The sequence below is a fragment of the Miniopterus natalensis genome, chromosome 5, assembly GCF_054644295.1.
Source record: "Miniopterus natalensis isolate mMinNat1 chromosome 5, mMinNat1.hap1, whole genome shotgun sequence".
In the NCBI taxonomy this organism is placed as follows: Eukaryota; Metazoa; Chordata; class Mammalia; order Chiroptera; family Miniopteridae; genus Miniopterus; species Miniopterus natalensis.
In genome coordinates, this window is record NC_142085.1 from 49271978 (window position 1) to 49285202 (window position 13225).

Below are 13225 nucleotides of genomic sequence, written 5' to 3' on the forward strand. Positions count from 1 at the left end.
TCCCAGGTGCCTTGTCTTGCCCCCTCCACAGGTCCCGAATTCCCCTGGTGCCTGCACCCTCCTGTTCAGCCTGACGAGCTGCTGTGGCAGTGCCATCCAGACCCATGTCATTTGGCTCAGTCTTACGCTACTGACTCCCACCCCCTGCCGACCAGGGGCAGCAGCCTCTGTGTGTGCGGGGCCAGGTAATAGGTGATTTCGACCATATAAAGCTCCGTCACACCTACTCAGCCCTGGTGTTGCAACAGGAAACATCCAGACACAAAATGTGAGTGAGTGAGCATGGCTGTGTTCCAGGGAAACTTTATTCCTGGAAACTAAACTTTGAATTTCATTTTTTTCACATAGCACAACGTATTTATTTATCTTTTGGGTTTTCCCCTAATACTTGAAAAAGTAAAATTCACACTTAGACATTGACGCCTAAAAAATGAATTACTTAGGAATAAGACCTAAGTGAGGAAAATCATTAAACTCCGGAGGAAGAAATCAAAGAAAAACTAAATAAATGGAGAAATATTTCGCATTCATGGGTGGGAAGACTCAATATTGTTAAGTTCTTTCCAATTTGGTTACTGTGGCCCCAGTCATAACCCCAGTAAGTTATTTTGTGGACATCAAGAAACTGATCCTAAAGTTTAAATGGAGAGGCAAGACCTAGAGTAGCCAACACAGTATTGAAGGAGAACAGCAAAGTCAAAGGACGGACATTTCTTGACTTCGAGACTTACTACAGAGCAGCAGTAATCAAGACAGCGAGGTATTGTTGAAAGAGTAGACAGCACATCAGTGGAGCAGCACAGAGAGCTCAGAAATAGACCCACATAAATTTTGTCATCTGATCTTTGACAAAGGAATAAAGTCTGCACAATGGAGCAAAGATAGTCGTTTCAACAAATGGTGCTGGAACAACTGAACATCCTCATGCAAAAAAATAAATGAATGAATCTAGGCACAGACCTATGAGAGGCCCCATCCTTCACAAAAAAATGTACTCACAGTGGCTCACAGGCCCATTGTGAAATGCAATAACAGTAATCATAATAGCAGCTACATTTTTTTTTTTTTTTACCCTATAAAACATGCCAGACTTACTCTAAGAATTCACCTGGGCTATCTCATTTTATTCTCATGTAGACTGTGGAAGAAGGTAGTAGACATCCATTTCACACCATGATGCTAAAAACAAGCATGTCAGTGACTTGCCCAAGTTCCCATAGTGGACTTTTACCTCCATTCCTTATAAAGCAAGTGCAAGGAATTCCCCAAATGAACATGGACTTGGATATTAATGGTATATTTTTCATATGAAGAATTATTTCACAGCTTCCTCCCATGAAATGAAGCATCCCCAGCTCCTACAGAATCCTGTGTCCACTGCTCTCAGCATGGCTTGTCCGGCGCTGGAATCATTCCGTTTGGCTCTTTGCTTCTGTCTCTGCTGTAACACTCATTAGTAGCACAATAGTGGCCAACTATAAATGAACAGTGGCCTCAGCCCTCTTCATTCTTTCAGAGACCTTCCATCTTTGGCTGTCAGTATCTTAAAGTAATGTGTCCTTCTCCTTTGGTCATGCGAGCACTGTAAGCAGCTAGCTCTGGGTGGAGAAGCCCAGGCCTCATTAGTAAAGCTCTATGGGATGAAACTGCTCATGTTCCTCACACTTGAAAGAGCACTAGTTATAAAAGTAAGTCTTAATAATTAATTTGGCTTTTTAAAAAAAACCTGTAATGACCATCATGTTTCATTATATTTAATTGCTGGAACTGCTTCTTTTTCTTAAGAGTTAAATATCAAAAATTTGTTCTGTTTTCTCAAACGAGGCCATTTTTTAAGGTGATATAAGTATATATAATTTATCTTTACATTTTGCTAAATAATATATCTTGTTAATTTAAACATAATGAAGAAAACTATGTTGGAAATGACTAGCTGACAGAACTATTAACCTCAGAGCTTCAAAATGCCAAAATCATGTTAATGGGGAAGGAACCAAAAAAAGTAGGGCTTACTCGTACAATGCGAAGGAACCCAGTTTTTTCATATGAAGAATTATTTTGTAACTTCAGTGAAATGAGGCATACCCAGACAAGTGCTCTGACAGCACCCCGTCGCGACTGCTATCTTAGCATTAATCATACCCCAGCTAATAATTTCATTTCACTTCTTTCTTCTCTCTCTACTCAAGCACTGAGCTAGAGTATTTCATCCATCATCCTTCCCCATGTCCTAAAATAGGAAAGGAAGGACTGGTTTCAACGGCAGTGTCTAGACTGGAAAATCCCCTAAATTGCATTAATGATAATAAACAAAATTTTTACAAGACAACTTGTAGTTTTCTTGGTAATGTAATGTTAGAGTCTCATCTATTCCAAGTCTTCTTCCTGGCATCTTAGAGAAGGCCGTGCTTCTGCAACCTGCCTGTAACCTTAGGAATCTCAGCTGAACCCAACGACCCTGTGTAAACGTGTGAAAGAAAATTAGAGTCGCAAAGTGATTCCTACACCTTCCTTTTTTTTTTTTACTAGGATATTTTAATTTTGTTTCACCTTTGTGGTTTTTAACATTCTTTAAGATATTCTGAAAATCAAATCTAGTTTTCTCTTTTTTTCATATTCTAATAAATGGAAAAGTTGATTGCTTTTTCATGAATTGAAAATAAATTAGTAATTTTAAATGTTTGCTATTGAGATCTTTTAGAAATTTGTACACGTACTTACTGTGTTTGGGAAGAAACCCACCTGACAAAATTTGTAACTTAAGGAATCAATTGAAATCACAAATTTATTATATACAACAGTGAGCCCAATGGTTGCCTTTATGTGGATATGTTATTACCACTGTTAGTTGAAATATCTGTTGTGTTCCTTTATTTAACACCTTCAGTTAGACAGTCCTTGATGAGGGTTACCATGTGACCAGGCTCCCCTATGAAGGCTTTTGACATCTTGCAACATTTCCCTCAGGGACTGTATTTTTCAAGCCTGTGAATTTTAGTAAATAATTCTAGAGATGCTCTTCCAGGATGTTCAACAGCCATGAACATGAAATAGGATGGACCCTGCCATCAAGGTCTCATAGGTAAAACATGAGAAAGATACATGCATATAACTCATTCACTTTGCTGCATAAAAAAGAAACATAATACATAACATTTATTGAAGATTTACCATAAACAGGGACTGTGCTAAGAGCCATGGTCTACGCTCTGATTGCCTACACAATATCCGTTTCTTCTTTTTTCTTAATACAGAACTCCAATTTGATTTGGGACAATAGCACATGGAGCCATAAAAACTCAATTTCCTAGGTTCTTCTATAGCTGTGGCTAACCACATGACCTAGACCTGGCAAATGAAATGGAAATGGAAGTTTTTGTGGCCGTGTTTGTAGGAAATCTATTGTTTTCTGACAAATAATGACAGAATTGGCTGCCCATGGTTTTTGTTTTATTGCCCTCTCTTTTCTTTCTGCTTTGAATGCAGATGCAATGTCTAGAGATGTGGCAGCTATTTTGTTACCATGAAACCATAGGCTAAGATTAGCCAAGTAGGAAAATACAAGGAGACTGGTTTGTTTGCACTCCAAGCTGCCTAATCCAAGTTTTGTGGGGAAAATAAAACCCATACTTGTTGAAGCCGTTTTGTTGACACACAGGCATATGCAGCTGTAGTGATGCATAACATTTTCTCAGTGCTTAAAACAATCTTTTGAGAGAGGTATTATTTTTATTGTACAGATGAAGACACTGAGGCACATAGGATTTGATCATTTTCACAGTCTCATTTGGCCAGCAAGTAGAGGAGCCAGGATTTGAAGTCAGGCAGGGTGACCTAGAGCCCATGGGTCTAGTTCAGTGTTTGTGGTGGTTGGTAACCCCAGGAGATTGATTCCAGCTGGAGGTTGCAGAGAGGGAAGATCTTACAAAGTTTTGTGTAGGAAGTGGACTTAGAGTTGAATTTTGAAGAATGGGTAGGGTTTTGATGTATGGATATTGAAGAAGCGAGGTGAGGGCATTCAAGGTAGAGAAAAAGATATTGCCTGAGTGTTAAGAGCAGTGAGCTCTTGGCTTTAGCAAAGGGACCATAGGTGACAGGATTGGAATTAAGTTTTAAAAAGTAGGTTGGGGGGTCACATCGTGAGAGTTTCTGAATATGAGGGCAAAAAGTTTGAGCTACATTCAAATATTGGGACCTGATTTATGGAGAATTACTGAATTCTAATCAGTATTGCTCAAATCAAGCATTTCAACAGATATATTTATGAACATTTCTCAAGTGATAGAGAAATTTAGAAAGTAGATTTTATATGTTTTATTATCCTTACTTGATTTATTTTTCTTTCCTAAAAATAAAATAAAGGTGTCTGTTGTAGAGGTGCAGTCCATGAATAATACAGAAAATCCTTTTGCTTAACCTAGGCGCCACCTTGTGGATAAAAAAATCCTTAGTGTAATGGCTTTGAAACAAAAACTACATTGATGGCAGCTTCTCATAGCTAGATTTTATGGTTCACATTCTGTCTGTAGAAGTCTCCTGAAGAACTTTATGCAAAGGGTTTTATGTGTCTTGAATATGTGTTGATTTAACAGTTATTTAAACTGTTGTATTTAATTTACTTGGTGGTTTATAAATTCAAAACTTTGATAATTTGCTGTAAATTGTGAGGATGGTGAGCTTTTGTATTCCTTCCCAAACACACATTCTCTGGAGAAGATCAACAAAGCTGAATTGAAAAGACTCGAGCGCATATGGGGCTTGCAAATGCTGGTTCTGTTTCCATAAGTGAGACCCGGCTTTCCTGGTAGGGTTTTTTTTTGGGGGGGGGTTCAAAGTGCACCCTTTGAAAGCACTTAGGGGTTTTCTGTGCTAAAGCATCTTTTAGAAAAACTTGTGTTATAATGAGAAGAAAACACAAACTCCAGCACAGTGAAACAAGAAACAAAGACAGAAACCATCCAGGCATGGGATTTTCATGGCAGGGTTTCTCCAAGGGAGCCCGCTGGACGTGTTACATGTGCTGCGGAATATTCATCTTGTCTCCCTGTGATATCTGTCTTTGTGTTTGGCATTACGGAGCCTAGGAGGTTATCCTGAAAGCCAGTTGTGTAAGATAAGCGCAGCTGACAGGATTTAAAGGCTGAGACCAACCTTTCTAATCTCTCTATTCCCCATTCTGTGCCTTAGGCCATGCCTCTTCTGCAAGAATACACCACATTCTTGCACCTGTGATGGGAGCGGCACTCATTTCCTGAATGTCAGTCACAGCCTCTCTCCTTGAGGAGTTGGGGAAATGCAGGTTTTCCTTCTGACTAGAAGGAAAAGGAGCTATAGAGACTTTTCAGAATAAGAGGAGTGTGGGTATTTTTGCCACATGTGCTTAACTTTTTCACTTCTTTAAGTACTTCAGAAATATAATTTATAGTCCTTCTTTTCTCTTCTGTTAGATTAATCTAACCAAAAGATTAATTAAAAGTTAAATTAGCCGGGCTGGGCGTGGCTCAGCGGTGGAGCGTCGACCTAAGATCCAGGCAATCGGGGTTTGATTCTGGGTCAGGGCACATGCCCGGGTTGCAGGCTTGATCCCCAGTCGGGGGCGTGCAGGAGGCAGCCGATCAGTGACTCTCATCATTGATGTTTCCATCTCTCTCTCTCCCTCTCCCTTCCTCTCTCTGAAATCAATAAAGATATATATTTTTTCAATTTAAATTAAAAATTAATTCTGAATTTTAAAATATACTTAGAAATAAATTGATTTATCGATGATCTATTATAAAATAAATTCACCAAGACTAAGTGAAAGCTGAGTGTTAGGCATTGCTCTGAGCACTGGGGATACAAAATAGATTAACTCCTTGTTCTGGATCTTATATCCTTTGAGTGGAGAAAGATAAAATAATCAATAGACAAATATGTGCCATGTTGAGAGGTGGTAAGTGCTATGAGTAAGGACATAGGGAATGAGGAGTGCTGGCGCGTGGGACACTGTTTTACATAGGGTGGTCAGAGAGGGCCCCCAGGTAAGACGATATTTGAGCAGAGGACTGAAGGACAGGAGGGGGTGAGCCATGCTGGTGTCTTGAGAAAGAGTGATCCATGCAGAGAAAGCAGCTAGTTGGAAACACTAGGGTCCTCAGTGTATTCAAAGAACCTTTTATGTTACAGTGAAGAATTGGGGTTTTCTTCAATGAGATAAAAAGCCATTTGAGAGTTTTGAGTAAAGGAGTGACATGATTTTATTTGTGTTTTAAAGGACGAGTTTGACTGATGTTAAAAACAGTGTGCGGGGGCAAAAGAGAAACAGTTCAATAGTTAGGGGGCTATTATATTACGTCTAGGAAGACAGTGGATTGGACCAGAGTGATACGGATGGAAGTGGTACTGAGTGGCGGTTGGACTCTGGAACTGCTTTGAAGATAGCGTCACCAGGAGTGGCTGGTGGATCGGATATGAGATGTGAGGAAAACAAGAGGGGCTGAGAATCACTCTGGGGTTTTAGCCTAAATAACTGAGAGTTGCTCTTTGCTGAGATGGTAGGGTTGGGAGAGGAGCAGGTTTGATGGTCGGTGGAGAGGATCAGAGTTCAGAATGGGGCGCATTCAGTTTGAGCTGCCTGTTAGACTTTCTGGTGGCGATATGGCATAGGCAATGGACAGAATGGTGTGGAGTTCAAGGGTGAGGTGGGGCTGAAGAAACAAACAAGTATAATCGGCATATAGATAGTTTTAAAGCCGTGGGGTTACATGACTCATCCACAGTGAATGGAGAGAGGAAAAAAGAGATTTGGGAACTGAGCTCTGGGCATCTCCAAAGCTTATGGGTTGGGAAGGAGGAGAGGGAGCGGTTAGTGAAGTACAAGAAACCAGCAGACGGAGCGCTGTGCCAGAAGCAAGGGAAGAAATCATTCTAGGAGAGCGATCAACTTTGCTAACTGCTGCTGGCTCGAATAAGACTAATTATTGAGCAGTGTCCATTGGATTTGCCCATTGGATTTGGAGGTCACTGGTGACCTCGACCAAGAGCATTTTTAGAGGAACAGGTGAGCAAAACTCAACAGGGGTGTGTTCGAGAGAGAACACAGTAGAACAAATAGCGGCAAATATAGGTGTTTTATACAGACACCCTTCCTGAGGGACTTGGTCATGAAGGGGAGCATGGAGGGAGCTATGGAATCAAGGGAAGGGGTTTTCATTTCTTAAGATAAAAGCTGTCACTGCCTATTTGTATGCTGATGGGGAATTACCACCAGTAGAAAGAACAGATAATGATGCAGGAACAAGAGGGGATAATTGCCAGCAGAAGGGTTTGGGATCTCGTGCACAAGCAGTGTTGAGGAAAGCAAGACGTGCTGATGCGGAGATGGGTAGGTGGCCGGTGGATTTGGCAGAGAGCCTTTGGAAGATCGGAGGTTAGAGCAAGGAGAAGACGATGGGGGGAGGGGTGCACATGAGAAGTAGCAGCGTGGGAGTGAATGGACCACATCAGTGTTTCAGAACCACCAGGGGGCTTGGTAAAACACCAGTTGCTGGGCCTCCCCCTCAAAGTTTCTGAGGCAGTTCTCCCAAGTTCCCAGGTGATGCTGATGCTGCTGGTCCAGAGACTCCACTTTGGGAACGACCGGGCTGGGGAAATGGGAAATGAGTTAAGATTCCAGGAGCGGCACTAAGGCCTCCTTGTGTCTGTCAGTCATTCATGTAAAATGAATTTAGTGAACGTGACTGTGGGTTTTTCTCCAGCCCTGTTCAGCAGCACGAAGTTGGAGTTAACCAGAAAATAATGAAGAATTGATATCACCAGTATATTTGGGAAGTTTTACTTGTCTGTGATGCCTTCGTGTTGTGAAGATACTATTTCTGCATCTTGCATTTGAAACAGAAAGGATTAGAGAATCTGAGATTGAGAAAGAAAAAAGAAAGTGTGTGGTTGAAATTTTCTATTGTTGGACTTAGAAGTAAAATGGAATAATATCCACCTCTAGTCTCATATTGCAAGGAGAAACATAAGCCCCTTTCCCTGAAATACCTATTAACTGTACTGATATAAAATTCTGAAATATACTTTGAAAAACTAAAATTTGTTTTTGAATGTTATGAGATTACATACATCACAAGTGAATTTTAAAACTATTATATTACTCTTTGCAAATGTTTATATCCTCCTACAAAAATATGTTGTTAGCCCGGCTGGTGTGGCTCAGTATTTGAGTGTTGACCTATGAACCAGGAGGTCATGGTTTGATTCCTTGTCAGGATACATGCCCAGGTTTCGGGCTCAATCCCCAGTAGGGGCCATGCAGGAGGCAGCCGATTGATGATTCTCTCTCATTATTGATGTTTCTCTCTCTCTTCTCCTCTCCCTTCCTCTCTCTGAAATCAATAAAAACATAACTATATATAAATAAAAATAAGTTGTTAAATGCAGAGCCTTATACACAGGAAATGAGTATTAAAATGAGAAATCAGCTGTTAGTGAGGGCCACAGCTCATTAATAAGATATAGCATGTTAAGCGGCAATTTAAATATAGCAATATATTTTCATGTTAAACAAGTATTAATTTTTAAGTAACTGATAGTTTCCTTTTTATTAAAAAACAGATTTTGTTGGAGCCAGGCGTGATCCAGGACGTGTTAGCAGCTGGCAGTCATCTGCAGCTGTTGGAGCTTCTCAATTTATGTTCGCACTATCTCATCCAGGTATGTGAGCTTGCATCCTGCTGATGAGCCCTTCACACTCCTGCGGTTACAAGCTGTACCCACCAACTGGAGCCCAGCGACAGGTAAAATGGAAGCCGGGTAGATGTGGCCTGTCCTTCTCCCAGACACGAGCTGAGAGGCTCCTAGAGGCCAGCTGCAGCTCTCATGTCCTAGCTCATGGCCCCCACCCTCCGTGTCCATTGCAGGACCCCACAACCCTTGGGCAATAGAGTAACTCAGCCACACACATTGCTGGGGCCTGAGAAAAGATGCTGGGATGAATCTTGATTTGAAGCAGTGTTGTCTGGTTTCCACAACAAAATAACCACAAAGCACAGAAAGTTGGGTAGTCCCTTTAAGATATCAGTAATAGGAGCTAATACATCACAAAGTCACATATAATTAATTAGCACATGAACTTCGCAGCCAGTAAATGCTGGGAAAATAATGAGTGATCTGTGCATTATTCCCCTGATTTGCTGGGGTGATCAGGATGGCTCTGTGAGGAGGAGGGAGAAAAAACTAGTGTGAGTTCACAGATGTTTCACCGACTGTCCTCAACAACTTTGCACATTTTTATAGGCTAAAGATCAGAGACTTGAAATGTACCCAGGTTGCCCAGGGTGACATGGCTGGTGAGTGGTAGGCCTTTCTCATTCCAAAGACCATTTTTTCTTCTTGGATGAAAACCCTTTGGCTGAGTAGGAAGATAGGGGCCTTCTTAGGCAGATAGTATGGCCATGAGACTCTTTATTTTACAGAGAGTTAAGTACTAATTCCCTATACTGGGATCCTCCCATTTCTTCGACTTGTATGACTTTGGCTTCCACTTATTACAGAATTGTAACAACAGTGAAGATAAATTTTAAAATGATAAATCTACCCAATTTAATTCTACTGTCCTTGTGCATATGACATGAGATTAGTAAATAGAAAAAAATCTATTTGTTTCCTGCTCAATTATTTTATTTCCTTCCTAATTGTTTTCTTTAATTCTAAATATGGCCTTAATTGTTGACTTCTGTTACTCGCTAGGTAGTTTCGAAGTCTGTTTCTGCACATTCTCAGCAACCTTGGGAAATGGGAACCAGTGCTTCCCAGGGTCACAATGTGAGGAATGTCAGCCATGATCAACTAAGGAGCAGTTCAGATACAGTGTAGGAGAGTTTCATCACCTTAGCACATTTAATCTAACAATAAATGTGTAGCTATTTTTATCTTATTTTCCTTTCTTTTCCCCTCCTTATCGTTGGGTGGTATGGGAGAGCTGTTTGTAATCCCTTTCTGCAAGTAGCAAACGGGAACAGAAAGGTTACATGACTTCAGAAGCGTGTTTGACTTGTGAAATTGATATTACTTTTATTTGACATTTCTACATCAAATACTGTAACTCGAGCTTTCAGCATCATTACCTGACTCACTTTTTCCATGATAGGCATAATCAATGATACGTGTTGACAAAAATTTGGTTATTGCTACTTATCATGACGCATGTCTAAATAGTGGGCATATACAGGTGTGTGTGTTTACCTCTATCTATAATTTTCTATAAATGAGAATTCCAGGTGAACATTAGAAGTTTATGAATATTTTCCCTACCCCATCAGATGAATTTGTTGAAATAAGTGACTTGGAATTTAAGTCTTGCAATTCATTATTTTGCTGAGGGAAACATGTAGCTTGCATACAGATATATTTTGTGGACACTGCATTTGTTATCACTCTGCTTGAGCAGTGGTTGAAATTTTCATGTTCTTTTCACCGGTATGTTTTCGTGTGTAACTTAATTTTTCCATTTTATCTGTGATTATTGCAACGTGTCCAATGTGTGGAAAGAACTTTGTGAGAGAACTAAAACTATATGTATGTAGAAACCTTCATTATGCTAGTCTTTAAAAATATATATCTTGTCTTTTCTTGGGGATTATAAAATTACCAGACTGGGTCAGTCTGCTTTTATATTTTGACACAGGCTTATAACAATACTTATTTACATTTTTTGGTATTATTATTTAACTGATTTTTTATTTCATATAGAACCATTTTATTGAGTATAAAAATATTTTTGTTAAAATGAAAAATCTTCAGTGCTTAAAATGTACTTAGAAATTGTGTCCATCAATCAAGACTCATATATTCTCCATTCTTGCTTAGTATTTTGTCCAGCTAGGAGTTTGTGAAGCCATTCTCCTCACTAAAGTGTCTGGTGCTGTTTTGTTGTTACCCAATTGCCATCATTTCTTTGGTTTTCTTCCAGAGGTGTGAAGGGTAGACCCCTGCTCTGACACCTCCTGTTGTCCTCCAGGGTTCACTTAAAAAGCACGTCCAGCCCGGCCGGCGTGGCTCAGCAGCTGAGCGCCGACCTGCGATCCAAGAGATCGGGGTTCCATTCCGGGTCGGGGCTCATGCCCGGGTTGTGGGCTCAATCCCCAGCCTGGGGCATGCAGGAGGCAGTGGATCAGTGACTCTCTCATCACTGATGTTTCTATCTCTCTCTCTCTCTCCCTCTCCCTTCCTCTCTCTGAAATCAATAAAGATAGATTTAAAAAATAAAAAATAAAAATAAATAAAAAGCATGTGCAGGGACAACCCCTTGTTTGATACTTAGTGAACCATCCCTCGCCCCTGAGTCTCCCTGAGCCTCCCAGCTTCAGCAGTTGCCTTGGCCTGAAGCTGTTCTGCACATGCATGGATGCTGCTCCCCCCAGCAAAGGGAGGGGACACCTTGACGACACTGTGGGCTCCTGTTTCAACCTCTGGAAGGTTACTGAGGGCAGGGACTCTGAGCTACAGAAGGAGATCCCCGCTGTGTCAGTGAAGACAGCCATTGAATTAGCCTCCCAGCTTGTAAGGCCTTCACCTTACTCATTTTTAGTCCCCAGGCCCTCTCCCAGGGTCTGTCATTGAGGACACACAGGTCCTCAGCGCATGCTTGTGGAATAAACGGGGAGACCAGCAGTGAAAATGATGCTGACTGATGAGGGTGGGAGTGAGGGTGAGCAGTGGCTACAATAGCCCATGACCCCAAGGTAAGGGATTTGCAAGCAACTCCTCAGGTTTGTGTCCTCTCCCACCCACTTTGCAGGGAAATTTCATAGGACAGTGCTATGGAGACTGTCCTGTTAGTACGTTAATAAGCATGACCTGTCCGACTTTTACCTGCTGTCTGAGATCCAGTCCCAAATGAAATGTGGGTGCTCCTTTCTCTGTTCCTCCTGCTGCACCCCTTCCTTGTCCACTGTGCTCTTTCAAAAATTTCATCAGAAGGATGCACCAATTCATTAAACAGCAACTATTGTCTTTAAAATGGGCCCCGCAAAATGCATGGATTTCCTTGCTTTGCAGAGTACGGTTTCCACATATGCCACTCACTGTTTCAAATCTAATAATGGGACCTCTGCAGACATCTCAGGAGTGATGGCTACAGGTGTAGAGGTGTCAGTGTGTCCACTGGTCTACTGAATCCCTCAGGTGAACATTATGAACTTCTTGAGTCTGGATTGTTTCCCAAACTCTGGTTTTTCCTAGCCTTTTTTATTAGCTGCTGAACATCTCCACCTAAACATCATACAGGCGATTCAAAATTACTGTGAGAAAAGGTGCCCTTTTCTCTGTTGATGGTCCCATCTATCCACTAGTTGTCTAGGAGTTTGGACATAGTGTTAGGCTCCTCACTACTGTATCCGATAAGTTACTAAGTTGGGTTGATTCCACGTCCCAAATATCTCAGACCTGATCCTTCCCTCCATCGGTAATGTTCTTCCCTTTCTTTAGACTCTCACCGTTGTTGGTTCTAGGGTATGATAGTTCATGATCTCCTCCTAGGAGTCTGCTTGTTTCTAGCCTCTGTCCATGCCAAACACATTCCCCAGAGCCATTGTTATCTTTCCCAGGGAAGGGAACCAGCGTTCATGGAGGACCCTTTCATACTGCATGTTTTGCAGAAGGATCCCTGTTTGCCCTCTGCCAAGTAGTCCCTTAAGACAGTCAGTGTTGTTTTCCTTTTGCAGATGGAGAAACTGAAATTCAGAACTAGGATGTTGATCCAGTCTGGAAATCTCCACTAGCTCCCCTGATCACCATTTAAACTCATCATTTCACCTACAAAAACCTTTAGCCTAGTCTCCAAGTCCAGGCCTGTTTCTCTCCAGCCTAGTGCCTTTCCTACCCGGCTGTGTTCTGGACCCTGAGGCCTTCCTTTCATGGTGATACCTGCCATCAGGGGAGAAGACTAGGTAGTGAGGATCCTCAGTGACAGGCAGAGGCTTTCAGTCACCTCCTCTAGATAGTTCAAGGGGCAGGAGTAGGGAAAACGTCACACACACACCTTCCTCTGCTGATGCATAGTGCAGTATGTCCAGGGGTACTGACCACTGGACTTGGTGACATATCCCCTAAAAGTGACGCAGTAGAAGACACAGGATTTGCTCACACATTTGTAGTTAGCTTTTAAAAAAAGTTTGTACATTTTGTACCACCTCCCCCAAATAGCAAATAGTATATTCTATTGTTTGATTACCAAGTGGTTTTT

The 13225-nt window shown here is 41.4% G+C and overlaps 1 protein-coding gene across 3 annotated transcripts in view; it reads left to right on the forward strand.

Annotated features, from left to right (window-relative positions):
- KLHL32 (kelch like family member 32) overlaps positions 1–13225 on the forward strand; it is a 124129-nt gene that overhangs the window by 39381 nt on the left and 71523 nt on the right. For all 3 annotated transcript variants that reach the window (XM_016220231.2, XM_087817522.1, XM_087817521.1), the window contains exon 4: positions 8596–8694. In XM_016220231.2, the coding sequence (XP_016075717.1) occupies positions 8596–8694 (99 nt within the window). The remainder of the gene's footprint in view (positions 1–8595; positions 8695–13225) is intronic.